Raw genomic sequence first — 26,349 nt, 5'->3', positions numbered from 1 at the left:
TCTGGTTCTATCATGTTTTTAAGTTTTTCCATTAAATTAGTTAGTGCTGAATTTAAGGAACATATACATGTACTGAACTAAGACTGCAGCTTTATTTGATATTATTCAATTTTTTTTAGCATTAACTGTGATGTGTTAATCAGAGTATAATTTTTTTTTTAAAGTTCTAATTACAATATAATGTTAAAGTAATTGTGATAAAAAACAAACAAACAAAGGAAAAAAAAAACTAAAATAAAGTTAATTCCATGAGATGTATCTGGTTGATAGCATTCATAGTTCTGATTAAGACATGATCTATGATTTATGTTGAGGAATTACTCAGAGAGTTATCTCCCTGTTAAGATTTTTAACACTATTTTCTGATCTGAAAACACAGTTTATTAATGTAAATACACAAATCTTTAAGAATTAAATGTGAATAACTGATGATCTTAGGGAGTCTTTAAATCTAGAGATGAAATCAAGCAGTGTAATTAAAATTAGTCCTTTTGTTTTATTGTGTGTTGTGCCAGAGCATAACAAGTACTGTAAAATTACTTATTTTTAAATAAAATTAGTGATGTCACAGTTACTGTAGTAAAATGAAGGGCTAATTTTAATTATACTGGAGATCAATGTTCTATTTTTTTCTTGGTGTACATCCTTAACCTTATGTAAATATATTGTTCATGTATTTTAGAAATAATTTGCTGTGATATTCAGGCATATTTTGTTTATATACAGATATGTATATATATTGAAAACAAAATAAATATCTGCTTTACTTATTCGTGGTTTATTGAAAGAAGAGGAGCTTTACTTGTATGGTATGTACAATATGAATTAGAGAAAGTGCATATAGATGAAGTGCTGATTTCAACTAAGAATGAAGTGAGGGTCACTAGTACATGTGAGCTTTATTTAAAACTTAAAAGTCCCCTTTATTATTCATTCTTTTCTTTGAGCACTTCATTATTTTTCAGGAATGGAGAGTTGCAAATCACATATAGAACAGTTTTTATATTTTGTTCAAGTTAACCCTCCCATACCTCTTGATGCTAAGTTTGTTACGATTTAGAAAATGTTATAAAGATATATTTTGATAAGAAAAAGCCTGGCAATGCTGAGTATTGAACCCGGTAGCCTCATAATGTAAAGACAGGTACTCTCCACACCAAACTACTGAGACCAATGTTTAAAGGGCATTTAAATAACTTCATAGCACTCATTTTGCTGTTCTATATATAAGACTGCAAATTATTTAATGTATATTTTTTATCTAATCAAAACTTCTGTGTATCATATATAGACAAACATTTGGAGCAGTGGATTATAAGCAAGTCAATATCTTATTACCTATCAGTATGCATTCCTTAAATGGCATCATTACTTTTAAGGAATGGAGTGGTACTTAGACATTAACCTATTACTTGATTTGTTCAATCATGTAAATGACTGATTTTTTCTTCTCGCTTTCCCCAAATCTATAGAAATCAAAATTTTCAGATGGAAGATTTTGGACAGTGTTTAGTTTTGCTTACAGTTTATCTTGTATCATCAACACTGCCCTTCCATATCTGGTGTCTCTGCATGTATATAGCCTGAGGCAGGCTTCAGCTGCTGTATTTGACATTCTGGCGGAAGACTGCATTTAGATTGTTTTAAGATTTTCTCAAGTACTACTCAAATCAAACTTAATCAACTGTAGATGATGCTTTGCTTAATGATATACATATTTAATTTTTGAGAATATGTCCCTCATCTTGATTAAGGTAATCTGGCATCAAGAAACAAAAGTGAAAGTACTGGTAGATTTGAATTGTTGATATAGGTTCCTTGTATCCATGCCTCATTTCTTGCAGACTTTATGACTTGCCATCTCTGTTTCTTACATGGATTTTGACTTACCCTTATTCTCAATCTTTGTTCATGACTTGTCTTATCTCTCCGACTTAAACTCTTTCCGTTACTGACTTGATAATTACTTATTACTTGACTCCATCTCATTTTAATAAAGACTTCCCACATATCTGATTATTACTTCACCTGTTATGACTTGTCATCATTTTAACACAATTTTTCATGATGTAAAAAAGAAAGGGATATATCAATGAAATAATTACTCCCAATACCCCTTGTTTCACTATGGCCATTTTCTAGATTAAATTCCCTGAGAGATCAGGAACACTGTAAATTCTGAGACATTTATTTTATTTGTATACATCTTTGATGAGCTGTATGTTTGATACAGCTTTGTACAAGACAGTAACAATAACATAACACAAAGTAACAAACTCCAAATTCCCCTGATATTTTCACAGCATTCTCACTGGTGCTGAATATTTAGATAGAACAATTTTAGCATTTATCTCCCTTCACTTTAAAACTACCAGAATTATCTCCCCTTAACATAATAAAAGACTATCAGGCACTTAAATAATGACTGCACCGTAACAATGGATGTAGAAAGTAAGTTAAAAATCTAAATAAATAGGAATATCTGTTTATCGTCATGTCCAAAGAAGATTTGAACTTTAGTCTTACAATAATGGAGAAAAAAGTAACATTTCAACATATGTATAAATAGAAAATATTGATAAAACCATATTACAGTTCTGTATTTAGAAATTAATAAGTTAAAGAGATAATAATCAAGAATTCAGTTCAGACTTATCTATCGAATACTTTTATAAAATGATTGTCATGTAAAACAGATATACTGTTGTGTGACAACACTGGTGTTACTTAAGTCTTCTATTAGAATATTTAAAAGTTATTTGATGAGGAAAATCCCTTTTGATATACCACAGACTGACCAGTGATGCCCAGCTTATAATGTTCAGCTTAAGTAGCATATAAAATCCATGTTCCTTGAATTTGATATGCAGTACATGTACAAGCTGAAACTGGTATATTTACTGAAAATGTTTCAAAAGAATCGGAAAATGTAAAGAAAAACAGTTAGAAAAGGAGTTATAAGTTGATGACTAAAGACTCTAATCTCCTTACATGTATATCTAAATTTCTGACACTGACATCAATAAGTACTGAATATGACCAGTGTGCATTCCAAGATCATTACTATCATTATTATGCCAAAGACTATGTCACAACCATACAATCAAACAGCATCAGAACTTATTGCAAAAATGAAGAACATTTAGAGATCACAAAATAAGTGGATATTTAAACTTACATACATATACATATCAGTGTTTAACCTTTTTTTAGTCATTGTGAAATTCATTTTCCAGAAAAAAAAATAACAGGATCTTAGACAGTACCAATTACTTCCACAGCATTTTTCCCCCGAGTAAATATGCCTTCTATATTCAGTGAAATGCCAATAGCTGTTAACAATTAACTGTACATAGATAATACTGCATAGTTTATTATGGGAGGTATACCCGGTGAAATGTTGAATTCTTCTGATATATTTGTCTCCCATAAGTAAGGATGCATATGATTAAACCTGACACTACATGACGAAAGAAGAGAGACAAATTTATTATTCAAATGCATTAAAAAAAATACCGCCCAAACTGAAGAGACTCCTAAATTTCTATGGAACATGAAACTGAGTCATAGTTATGTGGCAAATTAAGGCATGTACATTGACACTAATATTCAAAGATCTTTAGCACAGTATAAACACATAATATACAAGAAATTATCACAGGCACAAAAAAATACATTTCCTCAACTGACATAACTGACTAGGTTTACAACTTAAAATAGAACATTTTAAATTAAGAAATGATGCAATGGTTCAAAGCACTCGCATAAGCACAGGGTGTTTGGCTCTATACATATTAACAGCTTTGTGACTTTGAAATACTTCTCCATATGAATGACATCACATAATTTAGTCTGTTTCCCTGGGGAAATACATGATGAAATTCACACCTCCTCCAATAAAGCTTTGTGATTGGCTACTTAAAAACAAGCCTCACTATGTCCATCCAATGAAAGTAAAGAATTCATCTGGTAGTGATGAGATGATGTTTGAAATGAAATTTCAAATGACTTCTAATGAGAACACAATTTACAGTAATTGAAGAGCCCCAATTTTTTTAACTTGCCAATAAATAAGATGATGAAAAATGAAATATTTGACTCTTTTTTTCCTGTCCACTATGTTCAATGGACCATGACAAATTCACTCGTCGATTTCTAGCTCCTCCTCCAACATGGCGTCTAACTCCTCTGTCAGGCCTTGTAACATATTGTCTATATCATTCAATACATCTTCATCCTTCTTCCTACCACTGAAAAACAAAACCATTCAATATCAATATTGGACCTACCCCTCTGAATATTAATCATGCTAAAAAATTATAATATAGCATTTTTTTTTTAAATCACTATGAGGAATTTAACTTCAAACTGAGTAACTAATACATGTGCTGAAATTCAATTTTCTGTTATAATATGAACTTTGATCGACTGTTTGGTGAAACCTACCATTGTTATAACATTAAATGAAGACCACAGTTTGAAAAATCATTAGATTTTATGCATGTCAGGTCAAAACTTAAACTGTATTAGGATTTGCTGATGAAACTTACATTTTTGGTTTGGCTGGCACTGGTGGTGAGGCATTTGGCTTCATGGCTACTGTAGGCCTTGGTCCTGAAACAAATACAGCAGTACATTATAAGCCATTAGCTATTCATAGTATCAATTCTCCTATTTCTTGTTCTCTGTCACAATGACCTTGCCATTAGTACCCTAAGTCTGTATTCTAGAGCCTGGTTAGCAGTGATTAGTCACACAAACAATACATAGACAGAATATAGTTCCCTCATTCAGCAACTTACTGCACAAAAAAATGTCTGATACAGTAAAAATTGATTATAAAGAACTTGCTTATAAGGAAATCTCAGTTTTAAGGACATTTTACAAACCCTGTAGATTTTTCACAATATTTTTTATATGGGGCCTTAACATGCCAGCGGGCATGGAGAGGATAGGTGAGGTGGTTTTTATACAGATATAAGGAATCTCAGTTATAGGTGAGGTGGTTTTTATACAGATATAAGGACTCTCAGTTATAGGTGAGGTGGTTTTTATACAGATATAAGGACTCTCAGTTATAGGTGAGGTGGTTTTTATACAGTTATAGGTGAGGTGGTTTTAATACAGATATAAGGTGAGGTGGTTTTAATACAGATATAAGGTGAGGTGGTTTTTATACAGGTATAAGGTGAGGTGGTTTTTATACAGATATAAGGTGAGGTGGTTTTTATACAGATATAAGGTGAGGTGGTTTTTTATACAGGTATAAGGTGAGGTGGTTTTTATACAGATATAAGGTGAGGTGGTTTTTATACAGGTATAAGGTGTGGTGGTTTTTATACAGATATAAGGTGAGGTGGTTTTTATACAGATATAAGGTGAGGTGGTTTTAATACAGATATAAGGTGAGGTGGTTTTTATACAGATATAAGGTGAGGTGGTTTTTATACAGATATAAGGTGAGGTGGTTTTTATACAGATATAAGGTGAGGTGGTTTTTATACAGGTATAAGGTGAGGTGGTTTTTATACAGATATAAGGTGAGGTGGTTTTTATACAGATATAAGGTGAGGTGGTTTTTATACAGATATAAGGTGAGGTGGTTTTTATACAGATATAAGGTGAGGTGGTTTTTATACAGATATAAGGTGTGGTGGTTTTTATACAGATATAAGGTGAGGTGGTTTTTATACAGATATAAGGTGTGGTGGTTTTTATACAGATATAAGGTGAGGTGGTTTTTATACAGATATAAGGTGAGGTGGTTTTTATACAGATATAAGGTGAGGTGGTTTTTATACAGATATAAGGTGAGGTGGTTTTTATACAGATATAAGTAGAGGTGGTTTTTATACAGGTATAAGGTGAGGTGGTTTTTTTACAGGTATAAGGTGAGGTGGTTTTTATACAGATATAAGGTGAGGTGGTTTTTATACAGATATAAGGTGAGGTGGTTTTTATACAGATATAAGGTGAGGTGGTTTTTATACAGGTATAAGGTGTGGTGGTTTTTATACAGATATAAGGTCAGGTGGTTTTTATACAGATATAAGGTGAGGTGGTTTTAATACAGATATAAGGTGAGGTGGTTTTTATACAGATATAAGGTGAGGTGGTTTTTATACAGATATAAGGTGAGGTGGTTTTTATACAGGTATAAGGTGAGGTGGTTTTTATACAGATATAAGGTGAAGTGGTTTTTATACAGATATAAGGTGAGGTGGTTTTTATACAGATATAAGGTGAGGTGGTTTTTATACAGATATAAGGTGAGGTGGTTTTTATACAGATATAAGGTGAGGTGGTTTTTATACAGATATAAGGTGAGGTGGTTTTTATACAGATATAAGGTGTGGTGGTTTTTATACAGATATAAGGTGAGGTGGTTTTTATACAGATATAAGGTGTGGTGGTTTTTATACAGATATAAGGTGAGGTGGTTTTTATACAGATATAAGGTGAGGTGGTTTTTATACAGATATAAGGTGAGGTGGTTTTTATACAGATATAAGGTGAGGTGGTTTTTATACAGATATAAGTAGAGGTGGTTTTTATACAGGTATAAGGTGAGGTGGTTTTTATACAGGTATAAGGTGAGGTGGTTTTTATACAGATATAAGGTGAGGTGGTTTTTATACAGATATAAGGTGAGGTGGTTTTTATACAGATATAAGGTGAGGTGGTTTTTATACAGATATAAGGTGAGGTGGTTTTTATACAGATATAAGGTGTGGTGGTTTTTATACAGATATAAGGTGAGGTGGTTTTTATACAGATATAAGGTGTGGTGGTTTTTATACAGGTATAAGGTGAGGTGGTTTTTATACAGATATAAGGTGAGGTGGTTTTTACACAGGTATAAGGTGAGGTGGTTTTTATACAGATATAAGGTGTGGTGGTTTTTATACAGGTATAAGGTGAGGTGGTTTTTATACAGATAGAAGGTGAGGTGGTTTTTATACAGATATAAGGTGAGGTGGTTTTTATACAGATATAAGGTGAGGTGGTTTTTATACAGATATAAGGTGAGGTGGTTTTTATACAGATATAAGGTGTGGTGGTTTTTATACAGATATAAGGTGAGGTGGTTTTTATACAGATATAAGGTGTGGTGGTTTTTATACAGATATAAGGTGAGGTGGTTTTTATACAGATATAAGGTGAGGTGGTTTTTATACAGATATAAGGTGAGGTGGTTTTTATACAGATATAAGGTGAGGTGGTTTTTATACAGATATAAGTAGAGGTGGTTTTTATACAGGTATAAGGTGAGGTGGTTTTTATACAGATATAAGGTGAAGTGGTTTTTATACAGATATAAGGTGAAGTGGTTTTTATACAGATATAAGGTGAGGTGGTTTTTATACAGATATAAGGTGAGGTGGTTTTTATACAGATATAAGGTGAGGTGGTTTTTATACAGATATAAGGTGTGGTGGTTTTTATACAGATATAAGGTGAGGTGGTTTTTATACAGATATAAGGTGTGGTGGTTTTTATACAGGTATAAGGTGAGGTGGTTTTTATACAGATATAAGGTGAGGTGGTTTTTACACAGGTATAAGGTGAGGTGGTTTTTATACAGATATAAGGTGTGGTGGTTTTTATACAGGTATAAGGTGAGGTGGTTTTTATACAGATATAAGGAATCTCAGTCATAAGGAAGTAAATTTCGAGGTCCCAGTGACTTCCTTATAACCGAGTTTTACAGTATTAGAGATAATGATTATTAATCTTAGTAATGCAAGGCACTGTGATCTAGTGCATGCAACTCCTTTATAGTAAAACTATCTATGATGATTAAAAAAAAAATCCTTACATTACATTGATTAAATGATATCAAGACTGATCAGAACTCTAAAAGCACTGCAAGAATTTTAATCAAAATTTCCCCTTCCCTGACTAGGTCACTACATGAGATCAAAATTTCTCTTTACAGTTGTTGATACCTCTACTCTGTTGCACATTGTTGTTTGACTTTCATTTACTACTCCGACACAAAATGCGTAAATGTTAAGGCTTGAGCCATTTATATCTATAGGCAACTTTTCATCAACTGACTAAAATCCTGAATTAGTGTACCATCTTTAGCCAACTTTTCATCAACTGACTAAGATCCTGAATTAAGAGCATTTGCAATTTCTCAGGAAATCGTGAGAATCTGGCAAAAGCACCAAGTACCAAAGGAAGCAATAGAGTGATATTAAGCAGGTTCATTTATATCTTTCCAATCTGTGACTGCCAAAGCATTACTTCTGAGAGATTAGATAAGGTGATAGGTACTCATCAGCCTTGATTTTAAATTCTTCTATCTCTAGAATATCTGCAAAAACATCAGGCTTGAGCCATAAAATATAGCTTTTAAGAGGAAAGGGATGAAAAATTGATATTTGGAAATCTATATATAAAAGTTGCATCACATAACTTATCTGTTGAAAAAAGCATATCAATGAATGCAGAATTTTTTTAGCATGCCAACTTGTTTATATTTTTGAAAATCTTCTATGATTAGGAATTAGCTAATAAAACTACATGCTAATACATTTTAGTATAGAGCATCAGAAAACAGGAGTTATGGTTCCTTATTGTAAAACAGGAGTTATGGTTCCTTACCTTTGTTTGGTGCCTTGAGGTGTGCTGGAATACTCGGCTTTTGTGGAACACTGGGTAAGACTCGTTGATGGTCAGGGAATCCCTGACCATTACCCTGAGCTGGACTCTCATTGATTGGCACTATGGAGGGCTTTGCTGCAGGTGCACGTTGTTTTATTGTTCCTACATTCTCATTGGCAAATGGCAAGGTATTTGAGTCTACACTAGAGGCCGACACTACAGAATCTGAACTAGACGTTGAGTCTTTTCTTTTGAGTTCATGAGAAACATGTTGAACTCTGGGAGAGGTTTGAACTTGGTCTTTTGATTGGGCAGTGGTAGTCACATGATTAAGAACAGGGGGATTCTTGGTAAAGTTTGGCACCATGGAGACTACAGGAGGCGATGGGTTCTCTTTGACTGTTTGTAGAACAGGAGCTTTGTAAGTGAACGAGTTTGGTTTATCTGTTGAGTTTTTCACTTGACTTGGAGAAGAACTTCCATTAGGTGTGGAGGGCTGCCCTAATTTTCCCATGCCCCTTAATTCAGCTGGAGTTTTATCATCCTTGCTGGGGATTCCATAGTTATGAATTTTTGGAGTGATAATGTCCATGGCTATTGGAGGAGGAGGAGGTGGAAAATCTTCCCCATCAGAACTGTTCACATCCTCTGAACTTGTCTCCATTCGTTTACTGCCAAATTTGACTGACAGACTTTGAACACACGAAGCAAAAGCAAGTTGTTTCTGGCTGTCCTCTATGGATCCCCTTCTGGGAGTTTGTTGAGAAGAATTCCCAGTAGGCATTGCTGGGGTCTTCTGAGTGTTTTGATCATTATTCTGTAAGGCAGACTTGGGAATACTTCCAGCATACCTGGATGAGTTTGTATCTTGCCTGTTAGAGATTGAATTAGTACGTTTGGGAGGGGGAGGAGGGGGAACTTTCCGATTAGTCGGTGAATTCTGTGGCTGTTGAGAACCATTCTGGTTTGAGACAGAGACAAAAACAGGTGCTGTTGTGCTGACAGGGAACGGTTGGGACATCGGAGTATGTGTGGGAGACTTTGGAGATTTTGGTGAGTTCTGCATTCTTGGTTGATCATAAATGTGATCAGACTGCCCTGTTTTCTTCAGCATCCCTGCATTGAGAAGGAAAGATTTCCCAGGACTTATCCCAATTTCATGATTTTTCTGCGCCTCATATTTCTCAATGTCTATAATCTCTGGTGATGTCTCTTTGCTGCTTCGCTTTGTTTTGGCAATGATCTTGGCAACTGGCTTTGGTTTGATCACAGCTTTCGGCACTGATGGGGCAACAATGGGAGCAGGCTGTTGTTCCAACTCCTCCTCTGCTGTGGGGGTGCTGTCTCGATCCTCTCTTACTGAAGAGGGCCCCTGAAATGATGAAATCCTAGCACCAGACATGTCTTTTGGAGATTCTGATTGAGATGCATGCCTTTTAACCTGAATGGCCACCACGTCCGGCTGATAGCTGGTGTTTGGACTGTGTGACACAAACTCCAGACTGTTGTCACTATGCTGCGAGTATCGGTCACTCTTTTGAGAGAGACGGTCACTGTTTAAATTGTCTCCTGAGAGAGATTTCTTTGTTTTAAATGGTGAGGATGGAATCTCATGGATGTAATCCTCCCCTGACCATCGAGTGTGGCCCAGGGGTGGGGGTGGGTCAATTATCTCACTGTGTCCACTCCTGTCCATTGAAGAAAGCCGTTTACTGTTAGCATTGATTCTCTTCAGACGCTCTATAGCCAAAGTTATTTTCTTCTGGTGACCTAAAATAAAAAAAAGTCCAATTATTAAAAGAAAACTGGACAGAGTTTAAATACAGAAATATTACTTAGCTTTATGTATAAGTTTTTGAACTATACTTGTATCTTCAAATTTTAACAATCATGTCTACTAACCTAGTTTCTGGATGCCAATTTCCTCCAGGTCCTCCCAGGTTATGTCTGTGACCTTGTCAAGGTCAGTGTAACCCTGCTGTGACAGGGTGTTGTAATACTGTTCTAGTCCTAGCATGTGAAGCCACTCCATCATATCAACCTACAAACACAAGGTCAAGGTCAAATCTATACTTGTGTATAAAACTTGTAAGCTAATAGTCATACACACATGCGAAAGAAATTGAGTAAGATTAATAATTGAAGTAAACCACATAGAGTAGATTGTATATTATTATGTTAGTCTATTTCTAAAATTCTGCTCAATAAATCTTTTATTTATTATCACTCAGACTAAAAAAATAGAAGCAGAACACATGAATGGCTCTTCTAATAGTACAAAGTTCATTTTTTCATTGATCCTAGTTACAAAATAAGTTGCAACTGACATTTTTTATGCTCTTTCTTCAAAACTACAGCACATTTGAACAAATCTAATACAAATGTTTATGGAAAACATATACAAGTTTATACCAACAAAACATTTTGATATAGCCTTCTTTAATATACACTCCTTTCTTTGAACTTAGATGAAGGTTCAGAGTTGGCAAAACAACCTAGTTACGGTAATTACAATTATCAATGAATTCTAACTTCACCAGCTGTACTCAATGTTCTATGAATAATGATATAAATCATGTAAATTACGGGTTTGAAATCAGGAATCCCATCATGAATATTCAGTCGAGCTATTTCTGCCTTCAGTCGTTTCCTGTGGCCGGGTTTGGTAATCCCAATAGCAGATAAATCCTGTAACAGAAAATCAGAATTATTTTCAATGATATAAAACTAAAACATTCGGGGATTGGGTGTTTTGCCTCGTCTTTGTATTCCCATTTTATTCAATATCGATAAATTTTTTCAATTCAAAAAGTTGCCACTATGTTTTTTTTTTCAACCTTTAGTTGATGGCAAGGGTTCCAAAGAAGGGGGGGGGGGGTCTGATACAGGGTGCGTGAAATAGAATGTAGGTTACCTTAGCACGATTCATAAAATATGCACTCTACTACAATGTGCCATTTTTTTTATGTGTATAATCTAACTAAACAAAATATTGTTGACCATTTTTAACAAGATAAACCATCATTAAAAGAGAGAGAGAAGATGTACTTTAGCATGACCTAGCTACAGTGCCATAATTTGTGTTCCTAGCACTCACTCAAATTAGATGAAAAAAACCCACTCAACATGGGGTAATAAAAACACAAAGCAGGTATCATTTGTAACATCACAGTACAAGACAGAAGATATGGTACACCTGTAGCTACAGACACACACACTAATCACTCAACTTTAACACACCTTCTAGGTGGTCGCCTCATAAAAGCCTTTTTGAATACAAATTACATTTTAGTAATTTTCCAACAAATTTCAAATTACTCAGATTTTTTTCTTTCTGTCTTCGAAATTGACAATAATTCACCAATAAATTGCCTGATGATGCCAGTGCAGAACAAGAATTTAAGCCCCAACATACATTACTATCATGTACGTAATTCCTTATCTCTGATATAATCATCTGAAGTTAGATGAAATTCGCTAGAAATGTACTGCTTCAAGATAATCTTCAACAATAAATGAAAGAATAGGACTCCTGGGTAGATTAATTTTGTCACATGTAGGTGAAAATTGGATTAGACGTGCAATCCAGGAGCAATTCAATGGATAATGGATCTCTAGCAGATTTAAATAAAAAAATAAAACAATAGTTAAAAGAAATTAAAGACCACACACTGCTGCTCTTAAGTAGGCCTTGATTATTTCATCTTTCACAGTTTTTTCATGTTCTGTTTAATGAAATGCTAAATGATTTAAACCCGAAACTTGAAATGAATTCTACTCCTCTACTTAATAATTTTATGATTTGTGGAAGTTAATCACAATGTCGAAGTTCAATACTTGAGAAAATTCCCTTCATTGAATGTGTAAGTGAGAGGATAACTAAGACTGACACCTGAGAACTGATAAGATTGTAACAATTTAGATACAAATGTCTGACACAGATGAAAGTTACAGAGAGGATGACCTCTATAACTGACAGTTCTCAGGACTGACCAAATTCCACAACTAAACCAATTTACTTCAACATTCTCCTAAGGTCACTCTGACAAGACATTGGTCACTCTTGTTTTTCCTTCCATTCTGCCAGAATGAAATCATTATTTCAACTTCAATGTCACAAGACCAAATAAGTAAACTTGGCTAATTAGTATAAAATTCTAAGTGTAGTCAGAGTATGTGTATTAGAACTTGATACTGGTTGATTGAATTTACTCCCCCCCCCCCCCCCCCACCCACCCCTTTTTTTTTTAATTAACAAAATTCCATCTTTTGTGAGGTTTTTCAATTTCAAAGAATCCTTATAATAACTGAATGCTTATAATGTCAAATTAGTACAAAATAATGCAATACCAACTACAAAACATAAATTATGGCTTTAGCAATTCTTGAAGGTTTACTGTAAGGGGACTGAACTGTAACTATACCTGAGGCGTCATGTGGGAGATGGTGGGCATGTCATATCCTGCCTGTACAAATAGAATACAATATTCCTCAAACCGTAGGTCCCTCAGCCAAACCCGCATAACCTCATGATCCTGTAAGACAAAACAAAGCTGTCTTCAAAATATGTGTTTAAAAAAAAAAAAATAGGACTCTTCATACCAAATCAAAATTGTCTTAAAGTACTTCATAATAATCCACATATTACTGAAAAATACCATGCAACAAAATTATGAACTTAATAGTCCTTTAATTAAAAATTTGATAAAATTCGATCATGTCAACTTTTGAATATTCAAGGAATAATTATCCATTCAAATGAAGATTTGCTCTACAAGACATTCAGTCAATTGTATATACTCATATATAATATATGTACATACGGGCATTCCCACCCGGAACAGTTCAGCCACATTAATGGTGCTCATTTGTCCAGATTCCTCCAGTCGGTCAAGACTGCCCACACTGGAACTGGACGTGCTGTGATAACTCTGTCGTGAGGACACCCCAGACTCGTAACTCTGGCTGGACAATCGATTGTTGTTTATCTGGACATTGGCAAAGTTATGTGGTGGCTGAAGAAAAAACAAAGTAGACATATGAAAATATCATCGACCTAAATCAACATCAACTAGATGTTTAGAAACTCAGTCAGGAGTGAGATCAAAAACAAACATCTAAAACACAAAGATCTGAAATTGGTAGCAGCATTATTTCATGTTTTTGCTTTGTTATAAATCAAATCATATCTGCAGATTTGTAATTTGGAGGCCTACCAACTGTTGTCTAATGTTTCACGTGCAGACGCAGAAAAATATCAGATTAAATAAAAGAATCTAAAAGATCTATTAAAAAAATATCTACCATGTTCTAATAATTTCCAATCAACTGCTGAAAATGTAATCAAAATAGAATCAAAGCCATAAAAATCAGCAAGATCACCTAACATTCTGTCTTTGCAAGTGAATTTGTGCATATCCCAAAAGTGTGGTATGTCGAGGTGGAAGATTTTATGTATTCCCTATCTTAATTGTATCAACTAGGGGATAATCAAATCATGTTTTCATGTAAATGATTCAGTGTAGAAATAAAAACAAAACCAATACTTTAATTTATATATATATGGAATCATGACTTCTGGGATTTATAAAGAAAGAAGGATCATTATAACAAACTACTTAAGAATTTCCTTAAACTTTTTGTATTGTTACCTTTATATTATTATGAGAGGGAACCTTGAATTACTCAGTAATTTCATATAAATGAGCTATTTTTTCACTGATAAAGCCAAAAGCTTCTTAATTTCTCAATAAAGTTAAAACAATTCTAAAGACCCTCTTTACATACAGTACAGTGGCGCCTCGTTTATCCGGACGCCTCTGTCCCCAACGAAATCGTCCGGATAAATGAATCATCCGGATAATTGAGTCACATCTCAAAAAGCACTCTCTAAGCATGTATATATGTACATTCTTTTTTCAAATGTGACAGCAAAGAAAAAAAAAACTTTTAAATTATATTTTGGTTAATTGTTTTAAAAGCAGTGATTGATTTGTAACTTACACAATATTAAAAAAAAAATGGATTGGCAATTTTATGCCTAGACCTCCTTTTTTAATTTTTTAATTTGCCTTCTCTTTGGCATGTGACTTAATTCATGGGTTAAGCAAATTTTGATCTACGAGGATCTACTGTTGTTTTATTTTGCCATAAATTATAACTAGAACTGTCCAATAGGGACAAATACCCCCCGCTGGGTTTTTCAGAGAAAGTACCAAATCACTAATGTTTTCTAGATGTGAGAGGTGTTCACAATTTCCTTAAACATTTCCAGTGAAAATTTAATTACTCATTATATTTTTTATATGTCCGTCTTAAGACGGGACGTATTATGTTATAGCGTTCATGTCCCTCCGTCCGTCTGTTAGCTTTTTCATGTCCGGCTTATTATTTAGTCTTACTTTTTTCATTATGTTCTTTACAGCAATCTGTAACAAGAAAAATTCCACCTCTCCCATGGGTGTAATGATCAGGCACTGGTCAAGGAAAATTTTGATAGCAGAAAATTGCATGTCAAATTAGAGATAAATTAATGAGTTTAGTGTGAGGTGATAACTGGTAGAGCATCTCTGATCAAGCAGGTGTTATCTACATCTCTTGGGAAATGGGCAAAAGGAATCAGTCTCTTAATTAATTGCTTGTGTTGTATTGAATTGTTCTTGTTGGCTAGTCTTACTTTCAAGATAAATTTGATGTAATTAAAACTAATTTGATATTGTTTATAATAATTAAAACTTATATGATATTGTATAATATAATTTAAACTAATTATTTATTGTACATTTTTTATTTGAATTTTTCTATCTTTACAACAAATTGCAGACTGCCTTGTCTCACTAAGATGTCATTCGACCAATTGAATCTAAACTGTTTATGATAATTTAACAATATTTGATGGGCGTATAATGCTGTGGTGGGGCACTTTATTTTAATGAATGAAACTAAGGTGCAGCCTAATAAAATATCAACACTAATAATTACAGTGTTTTTTATTACATTGAAAAAATAGTTTGCAACTATCTGTCATCTTTGTGAGACATGACACTCTGCAAATTGATTGTTGAAAAAAAAAATATCATAATTAATTATACAAAATCAAATTGATTTTAATACCTTTATATCAAACTCATTTTAAAAATAAAAGGCTGGTTTTAGTAACTATGTATTTTGACAGACATAAATAACAATTAAGAGACTTAGACAACAGAGATCTTTATTTCTTTCTGCCCAATTCCCCGGAGATATAGATAAGACCTGCCTGATCAGAGATGCCCTAACAGCTTCCCACACTGAACTCATTAATTAATCTTTAACTGGACGCATGTCCACTCATTACTCCCAAGGGACAAATGGATTTACACTATCTGCTGTGTAATGTAAAAACTGTTTTTAATACTTTGTGGGGTTTTTTTTTAGTTCTAATGAGTAGTTTTAAGCTGTAGTTCACATTTTTGTACAGATGTTCTAGATTCTATGTCTCAAACCTTAGACATGAATCCGAAATGACTAAGTCAATAAAAATTTAAAAAAAACACCTGTAAAATGCAGAAAAATTATCAAACAATGTTGAAAATACCAGGTGCACATCTTCATATGGTAAATAATAAGTGTACAAATTATCATACAAATCTATGCAATAGTTTCTGGGAACAGATCCAGACAAAACCACATAATAAAAATGAAAAAACACCTGTAAAATGCAGAAAAATTACCCAATCATAATGAAGATACCAGGTGCACACCTTCATATGACGAATAATAAGTGTACAAATTTTCAGACAAATCCTTCCAACAGTTTCCAAGAAATGGTCAGGACAAAATCTCGTCTACAGACAGACGGACAGACGGACAGACAGACGGACAGACAGACGGACATGCTGATTCCAATATACCCCCCCTAAACTTCGTTTGCGGGGGGTATAATTATTGAAGCTCATATGATATGACAGAAGTGTTCAGCATCATCATTGAAAATGTTCAAATATAAACTAACCCTGTATATTCCCCGTATATTCATTACACAGGGTTACTATAAAATTAAGTGAACACTGCAAGCTAACTCAAACAAAGTGTTAAAAACATTCGTAAACACAAGCCATCTTCATGATTATCAATATTATTTCTTTGAATTTCGATCATTAATTAATACCTTGAAATACGTAATCAACTTCTGTACGTAACGCCAGTTTTATATGTAATGGATGTTTGTAAACAGTAGTACATTAAATAGAGATATTTCTTCGATTATGTACCTTTCTATACTGTCTTGTGTGGGAAAAAGCGTTTCAAATACATTTACGTTTTTTTTAGAAATGGAACATCGTATTTTAAACTAACGCAATCGACATGATAAAGAGCATTACAAAATCGCTAGTTATTTATTGTTCGTTTTATTTACAACTCTCCAAAATTCTCCTGAATTTACCGATGTATATACGGTTAGCAAGATGATTTTGAACGAATTATTATTTAAATAATGCAGTGTCAGCTAAATTCTTTGAGCTTCATAATAAAGATAAACGTGTGATTGAACTGGGGTAAACACACGCTAATTATAGACGCTATTGTTTGTAGGTCACAGGTAACCGCCTTCAAACTGACCACATGGCCAATGTTTTTACAACAATTAAAAAATTACCGTCCGGATAAACGAGTCATTTTTCAATGAACTATTATGTTTTGTAGTAGAAATTGACCGTCCGGATACGGAACGCAAATTTCCGGATTAATGAGACAAAATAACGTGGAATAAATCGGTTCCCAAAAAATATCGTCCAGATGGTGAAGCATCCGGATAAATGGCGTCCGGATAAACGCGGCGCCACTGTATATGGAGGGGGGGGGGGATACCACTATAACAGCACTCTCAACTATAAAGTCAAGGAGTTTTAAACCCTACACAACATGGACTAAACCATGATGTGTTTTCAAAGTTTATAAACCTTCTAAGAGGACACAGTAAATACTGCTGAATTACAGTGAATTATATCAAAGTTCGCCAGGCCTGGACAATTCTTAGCAAGGCCTGAGTCTTATAATGTGACTATTTAAAAGCATTAATCAAAAAGAAAATGTCAATTTTAATGTGCAAGTTACCTGTTATCAAAATTAAGAATTTCTATGAGCTATTTAATGTGACCATGACTATAATTTTACCATCCGTTAATATCAAAGTTATGATTTTAAAGGGTTATTTTGTGACAGTAACATCTTGTACCAGTAATCAATGTTTTGTTTTGTCTTTTCCAGATCTGATCTCTCTCTCTCTCTTTCTGGAATACAGGGATCACATATCTGTATCTACCAGACTAAACTCATTTACATATACAAAACCAGAAACTCATTATTACCCAAACATTTTCCATACCAGCCTGTATTGTCTCCTACTTGTCTCTAGCAAAGGTCCTTACTCTCTTTCTCTCTCTCTCTAGAATGATTACAAAGCTATAAATCTTTTCTTTAACTTACTAGTCATGTTAAGAACTTATGAAAATTGTTAGACACTATTTCTTTCTTTAATAAAAATGCTGACAGATTTGGGAGAAAAATATTCTTTTCACACAAATTTCATGCTTTAAATTAAATAAATTTGGATTTGATAAGTCAGCAGAAATGCTCCATTTGACTTGTGCCTGGAGACAATTACCTCACCAATCTTAAACGCTATTCCATTTCTAGGATAACACTACTTGCTGTCTGAATTAAGCTAAAACCTGACTAGTATATAGATACAGGAGAAATTGCTTTTAGTGGAGACATAAAAAATGAAAAATCTATATGAAGAGAAAACTCATTTAAAGGAAAATGGAAACTTTTCCGCACTGGGAGATGAATTTTAGAGACTCTCTTCACCATCTGACAAGGTGATTTAGGAATACTGTTTGCATGAGGAAAAGATTACTTCTTCCTGCATTGTTCTTCTTGACAAGCATATGTGCCAATAATGCAGTTACAAAAGCTAATCGCTGATCATTTCTGAACAAACAATTCCATATAAAATTATCCAAACAATTACTCAGAATGACAAACTATAGCTTCAGTTCTGTCCCAAAGGCTGGCCATTTCTATTTGCTGATAGCATAATTGATTTTTGCCTATTTTCCAAGTTATGATCTCATTTGAAAGAAAAATATGATAATTATGTAGAAATTAGGTTCATTTTTTCCCCTGTCAAAGTTTTTCCAGGTGCAAAAGTCCCAGCATGCCTTTAGGACTTCCTGTGTATCATTACACAGAGAATGCCTGAGCAAGATAAATTTTTTTCTATTGATTATTTTCTGTCATTTTACTTTTATATCAGATTTTTCATTGTAATCAGGCTTTGTCAATTAGAGACTATGGTTAATTATCCAAGGTTGACAGAGTACTTCATCAATGTTTATATTGGAAGGGATTGACACATAAAAGGGAGAACTCTTAGGTCTTTATTGCCAGATTCTGATGTTGACTTTGGTTTTCAGTACTCTGAATCACAAGCATCCTTGAGAAATAACCTTGATTCCATTTCTACTTAGTTAGACACTGCAGTGTAAAATACCCAAACATCAATCAATGAGTTCAATATGTACAATTGTTCCATTTCTAATCAGTAGCTTTAGTTAAATGAATAATTAAATCCAGACCAGGACTCTTTGAGGTGACAGGTCACTCAAAGTCCAGTCCTTGTGTAATTAGTGGCCAGTTCTATTGGATGTCAATATGGTCTGTTGAAGAAAGAATTAATACATGTACAACCTGACATTGCTGGTCAGGTCTGAAGATACAAAATCTGTTTAAAAATCTCTGTTGGAAGTACATATTTCTGACAATAAACAAGTTTTTCCGTACACAGTCCAGAATATTTAGGGTTTCCTGAACAACTGAGTCAATATTTATAACATAGAAAGGTTATTTTAACCCTTTACAGGATTTGGACAAAAATTATCCTACAGAGTATTTGACTATATAAGGATTTACATTGACCACATACTTAATAGTCTAATTATCTATACAGGGTATGTTTTAACTGGATAAAAAAAACTTTCCTGATATTATTTTGTAGTACATATTTTACTTACCAGAACCCTGTACTTCGACATCATATACAGTGGTCAATGTTTACGGAGTTGTTTACGTACCTTAACATTAGCGTTTGCGTGGTCTAAATGTCCTGTACTGTATCCTCGTCCACTATCACTACTGGCTGCACTGTTACGGTTACTATTAGTCGGGCTTCCTTTTCCATGTCCTGCATTTCTTATGTCACTAGCGAAGGCAGGAAGCGATGACCACTCTCCCACTTGTTCGCCATTATGGTTCACTATCCGGCCATTCAAGTTCTGAAACGTGCAAAAACAAAACGTCATGGAAATAGCCAAAGAGTCTTGATTCCTCAAAATATATAGTTCTATCACAAATTCAATGCATGCATTGGGAACATTCCAAGAAAATTCACTTTACAGGAATCGAACAAAAAACATGCCGTCTGTCCAATAAATGTTGAATTTTTTATATCATTTCATCACATCTTATCCCATCCATTTGCATGAGATGTCAGTAAAGTTTTCACAGAAATGACAGGGAAAATCAAAAAGTTATTATCTTGTCAACAACAGTTCCAATGGTGTTTTGTTATCACTTCTACAAAATGTAGAATAAAGCTAAATATTTATGATCTCTATAATGTCTTTGAAATCTGCAGAATGCCTCTAGGTCCTGTGTAACAGTTTAAAACATAATTGCATCCTACTACAATGTTCATTGACCAATCAATAGCTTGGAAATCCAGCAACTTGGGAGAAATCCTCTCTGGTTCCAGGCCAGTCTCCAATGTTTCAGTTTTATCAATAAACCTCTTAATACTTGGCATGGCTCATAAATACACATATCAGAATTCTATATCTCTGAGTATTGATGGATGAAATGACCATAAACAATGAATTAAACCACAAATTACCTCCACTTGAGCCGACAAATGGAAACAGGCACATTCTAGATCAGGTTGCTGCATGTTTACCTGGCCCCAAAAGAGACTCTGGGATCATTACATTGATGACCGAGACAAATAATTTTTATCACAGACTGGTCAACTAATCATTTCCTACCCCCAAGTCTCTAAGAATAATGGGGTATTAGACCCCCCCTCCCCCTTCTCCACCCATGCTGACACCTCATTGACCTTTGAATACAAAATACAAGAGCACTAAAGTAGGCTTTTTTTTAAAACCCCCACCCCCCAAAAAAACTTTGAAGGGGAAAAATTGTAATCCTTATTTATTTTGTCATATCAAACAATGTAACAACAATTCTGAAAGTATCATCTCTTGCAATATATTATACTGCTTGCACTTTCCTTTGTTTAGTTCATCTCTCTATCTCTGACAATGTTTCAGATTTTAATGTTCTTAAAAATACTCACAATATAGCACCAAAATTAATATGAAAAAATTTACAAGGCATTGAAAAGAGACATAAAGATGTCTGAAAAACCAGCTTCTGATGAAATGTCTCGAGATTAGAACACAAAAATCATAATGCACCTGTTCTTGGGAGATAAGCCTAACATTTGGAGAGGCATGACACACTCAGTTAACTAGCTGAAAACACAGCAAAGCAGGCAGGGGATGCACCGAGAGATCACCTAATCAAATTCCTCCCTGCTATTTTTAGGTTCTCCCCAAGAGCCATTAAAAAAAATTGTGACATCAAAGTATGGAGCTTTAGTAGAGGAAAGTTCACCTGATGTTACCAGACTGATAAGGCAAAAAGCAGGCATTGCTGACTGCATGCAAGACACATTTAATCAAAGTAAAATTAATATGTACAGCTGTTGTACTCTTTCTTAATGCATTCAGATTTGCAGATTCATATGTATAAAATATGTCCCGACTTTGATTTCAGCTTTTTATGATAAATGCATCCATCGATGATTCATCACAGAAGAACTGAGGAAGAATTCAAAATTTAAAAAAAAAAAGGATTATAAGGAATTAGTAAACATTTTTAATAAAACTTAGAAGGGAATTTCAATTGTCTGATACAAATGAGTATAACTGAAGTTGCATTACATTGTAAACTGCACTAGTTAGGTTAATAACAATATAATGGCACCTACCATTTCCATGGTTTACGAACTTTTTTTTCCTTTTCCTTAAAACATTAATAATATTCCATCATTAAATAAATGGAGTCTGCATGGTTCCAGTATCCTTGATCATAATCCATAAAATACAAGTACTCCACAACACTTAAAACTTGACAAACTCCATACTAATCTGAAAACTTAGTGTCATAAAATGAAAGAAAATCTATCCTCAAATGAAAAGGAGCAAAACATAACATGAAACACTTAATACAAGTAGGTCATGAGGCAGAGCAGAATCCTGCAAATGTTGTTGTCAAAGAAAGCTGTGGGTAAAGAAAGCATTCCTCAGTACAACACACTTGTCCCTGGTTCATACACGAGGGCTCGACCCTCGACTCATCAGCTCCGAGCTGTCTTATCTTTTTTACAGGGGAAGATGTTACTGGGACCCTTTTGAAATGCCAGAGTAGATAACATCACTGATGCAGAACGTGGCTGTGTTTTTCTGGGAAGCTGTGAGGGCCCTATCTATGTACATAAAACCTAGCCACATGATCAGCACCAGTTAGCATACAGTTCCCATCAGGGGGGTTTCCCCTCAACAGGCAAGGAGGATTCTGATGAATGGTTATCTCCACAAATAACTTTTTTATGAATATTTAGTACCAAAGAAACACCTTAGTTAATATTGAATGAAAAAGATGAAAACTTTTAACATGAATAGGATGTAGATATAGTAGAATTTTGAAGGCAATACATATACAGTGTGTATATGCATCAATAAACATTAAATATAACGCTTGTTGAAGTAGTTTTCATTACATGTATAGTAGCATATTGCAATGGTTGATTTGACATTACTTCACCACATGCAAACATGACTCAAGAGTACTAACCATTAATAATTCATCAATTATTCTTGTGAGTGAATTGGGAAATCTGAATGTTTCATTCAAATGGAACAATATTTTAATATGAATGGCAGACTTTGATTCAGAAGCATTTTGAGTATGGGAAATTAATGGGTGTCCATTTCATCCATTGCAGATTCCACTCTAACAGTCGATTACAAATTCCAAATGAGCAGAAAAATGGACATTTCCAGAGATAATTTCTGTGACAAAGGCTATTGCTTCACTCAAAACAAACCCATAAACCTGATCATTGCAATTTAATACTACAGAAATCCCAAACTTTCCAAAGCCTCTCTAAAATAACACTTTACACCAAAGTCAAGTTGAGCTTCTAAAATAAATGTGATTGACCTGAGGTCAATGGTCCCCAATCAATGATTGGTTTCAAATATCCCAACACTGAAGTGAGGGGAGTACTTAATATGGGGTATCTGGCCAATATTATAGATTGAACAATGGTCAAAAGGGGACAATGCCTTATTAGATATAGTTAGTTCATAGAGAAGGGGACTATTCCAGAGATATGTGATATTATAATGGAATTCATTCGGGTTCCTTTGAAGTTTACTTGTATGTCAAACTGTTAATGGTGTAGTAATCATTATACCAATTGTAGGATACACAAAGAACACAATCCTAGTAATCATATGTATTATCCAGTCCACTTACTATCAATTCTTTTGATGTACAACAAGCAACAGTTTTTTAATTATACTTGCCGGGTGAAAGCCTGAATCCCAAAGAGAAATGTTTTATTCCTAATTTTCTAGACAAATTGTCTGTCAAAATCCATCACATTTTTCGAGTTCTCCTCTAAAACAACTGTTGAGATAAAGTTTTGATTCACCACCTTCAGCTCTATGAAGTTATGAAGAAACCTTCCATGGAATTCAGAAGGACATCATAAAGTCAACCTTAAGCAACTAGAAGCCTTTCTTAGAATAATGGAGAAAACTGTTTGGGAAACAATAATGGAGCTGAATTGTCATCAATTATTCATGAAGTTTGTAACAAGATAAAAGAATCTCTAAACATTCCAAAACTTTATGCAGCAGGGAGGCCATTTTGTCCTTACAAACAGATGGTCATTAGAAGCTGCTTAATTAATGCTGTAGAATACTAACTAGCATCAAATTATCGGGATAGGAGACAGACCTAATCAATCAGTCTGACTCTGGTGTGGTGTAAGACTTGAACTGACCTCAATGATAAAACAAATCACCAATACCTATTCACCAGGGAAATATCCCATTTCCTCAACCTTAAAGTCAATTCCTCACATTTACAGTATATTAATCTATCCATCAATAACACTGTAATTAACAACTCACAATACCTCATTATATGGTTTGATCTTTAACTGAACCTAAAGGGACAAAAGTTCTACAATGCTGATGCTAATACTGTACTCAATGCAATACATGCATGGAGCCAAAGAAGATCTACTGCATAAAGCAAAAGAAAAAAAAAAAAGGGAAATCCATTGAATAAAATGATTGACATTAGACAAACAACACTTTTCCATCTTGCAATGTAACTGAATTACTTAGAATTTAGATATACCTCATCAATTGTACTTGTTATAATAATACAAACATTAATCAGCCACGATAATGTGCTGGAATCCTGTACAAATTGTCCCCAGATGAACTAAATAATTTCTGTAGCCACTCAGACTAGGAGAGGAGGAGATAATGTACCCCGTCCAGGGGGTCACATCATAGAGGATTAACTAAACAGATAAAGGCAATTATTCAAATCCCATACACCAGGATTGGAGATTATGTTAAAGGGAGATAATCCATACATGAAGAGGGTCTGTGAGTTTGTTGGATAAAAGTTACTGTACTGATGTCAGATTGACATGAATGTTCAAAGACTCTGGTTTCAACACTTGTTCATTACAGGCAGGGTACATTAACAGGTGATCCTTAGAAATCAGCAATCCTCGTTTACAGGTTGTGATAAAAATAAATGAAACACTAAAGTAAAGATTTTGTTTGTTTCAATCTCCAATTCCTCCCAAGTGAGAGATTTTACATACAATTTGGCAAGGGTATTTGTACAGGTTCATAAAGATCATTTGCTAGATCTCAAATGCCAAACTGGTCATCTCAGTTTAAAGATCAAGCACCTTAGTGATTGAGATGAAAGGCTGGTGGGATCCGACAGGAAGCCCTTCTTTTGGTGAGGGTGAGATTAAGACAGCTGGAGGGGAGGAAGGGAATGATATAACGTGTGTTTACATAAGAGTTCAATCTTCTGGAGCAGGGCCAGATCAGCTGAAATTACTCAACATGTGTAAAAAGATGATTTAGACTGTCAGATATCTTACACACAGGTAAGAGGAACCTGCCAGAAGGTACAGGGCATCTGTCTACTGAGGTGTTTTATATACATGTATCAGAACTGTATTCAAGCTTGTAGCAGCTACATAGCTCATAGCTCTTAGCTGCTATGATTTTGAATTGCTAGCCTTGAATTGTAAATTTTGGATCTTCAACATGTCATAACAGGGACAACTGTGCCAAAAAATAATTCACTGTAAGTTCAATACAACCTAGATATCTAAGTAAGAAGCTTGACAAGGTGCTACGATCTTGAATGCAGCCCAGAACTGAGCTATGGATGAAGCTTAACATTTCTAACCTAAGATTAATTAAAGTGACCTTCTGTTCTTTACAATCAGTATTACAGCGTATTGGTAGAACTCTTCACTTTGTGGAGGAACATATGCACCCCATTCAGAAAAAAGGTGTTAAAGAGTTTACCAGACCAATTACCAAAATTAACTGTTTTCAGATCATGCCATCTTATACAGTATATAACATCACAGTGGGAGCTGTTTTATCACTGCCATAATCAGGTTCACTGACTTTATACAACAATTTCCAAAAAACAATTATTAATGGATTTTGGAAATGTCAAAATAAAACAAAAAATAAAGGTCATGTTACTTATCTTTATGAAGTCTTAAAAACATAAACAAAAAATAAATGTAGTAGTTAAAAACAGCTGATTCTCCAACCCCCCTACTTCTCATTTACAGCAAAATTTATCAAATTTTGGCACTTTAGCCAGATAAATGTAATGGATACCTGATATATTGTTTAAAATGTCAGTGAACCAATATCAATATTTTACTTTGTATTACCTGCTTAGGCTACGTCTAGATAATATCTGTTTATAAAATACCCAGCATGAAACTAATTAGCTGACATCATTATCAGATGCTTTAACAGATCAGTTAATTGTAATGCTGGGATAATAAAGTGTTACATTCCCCCCTTCCCCCTCCCTTGATGTGGCCAGCTGTTTTGACCATGGTCATCAGTATGCATTTCCTCTCAGCAATAAGTCAGTCCCGGAACCCCAGAATCTCTATTAAGATTCAAGTTTTCTCTTACTGGCATTGATGACTGTATACACTTGTCACTTTATAATTCTTGTTTCCTTGTATAAAAGCCTTCATTTGATGACACATGCTACGCTACTTAACCAATGTTCTCTAAAGTTTAATGTTTAAGCATTTAATAGGGGATGTACCTATGCCCGGGAATTGGATAGGTTTGTGTTGATTCTAAAGTCTCTGGCACTTCACAAAATTTAAAAGGTTTTAAAAGGTTTGAGTATTGTGCACAAACATTTAAGATGCTTCAAGACATAATTAAGTGATACTGTGCAATTTCGTGCAACTTATACATACTCTGGAGAGAAACAGGAACTACTTTACTAGCTTAGATAAAAATATCTAACCAC

At 34.2% G+C, this 26,349-nt stretch overlaps 1 protein-coding gene across 4 annotated transcripts in view; it reads right to left on the bottom strand.

Annotated features, from left to right (window-relative positions):
• Nucleotides 1–2,176: 2,176 nt before the first annotated feature.
• The window catches only part of LOC133200676 (caskin-2-like), a 61,751-nt gene continuing 37,578 nt past the window's right edge, over nucleotides 2,177–26,349 (bottom strand). For all 4 annotated transcript variants that reach the window (XM_061336440.1, XM_061336441.1, XM_061336442.1 and 1 more), the window contains 8 exons: nucleotides 19,731–19,931; nucleotides 13,437–13,628; nucleotides 13,038–13,148; nucleotides 11,200–11,301; nucleotides 10,516–10,654; nucleotides 8,614–10,383; nucleotides 4,551–4,614; nucleotides 2,177–4,250 (listed from right to left, as the gene is read on the bottom strand). In XM_061336440.1, coding sequence (XP_061192424.1) covers nucleotides 4,142–4,250; nucleotides 4,551–4,614; nucleotides 8,614–10,383; nucleotides 10,516–10,654; nucleotides 11,200–11,301; nucleotides 13,038–13,148; nucleotides 13,437–13,628; nucleotides 19,731–19,931 — 2,688 coding nt within the window. In that variant the 3' untranslated portion in view covers nucleotides 2,177–4,141. The remainder of the gene's footprint in view (nucleotides 4,251–4,550; nucleotides 4,615–8,613; nucleotides 10,384–10,515; nucleotides 10,655–11,199; nucleotides 11,302–13,037; nucleotides 13,149–13,436; nucleotides 13,629–19,730; nucleotides 19,932–26,349) is intronic.

The sequence above is a fragment of the Saccostrea echinata genome, unplaced genomic scaffold (genome assembly GCF_033153115.1).
Source record: "Saccostrea echinata isolate AGI-Se365-2 ecotype Australia unplaced genomic scaffold, CSIRO_AGI_Sech_v1 ptg000041l, whole genome shotgun sequence".
Taxonomy (NCBI): domain Eukaryota; kingdom Metazoa; phylum Mollusca; class Bivalvia; order Ostreida; family Ostreidae; genus Saccostrea; species Saccostrea echinata.
Note: the sequence above shows the minus strand (reverse complement) of the source record. Positions and strands in the feature narration are given on the sequence as shown.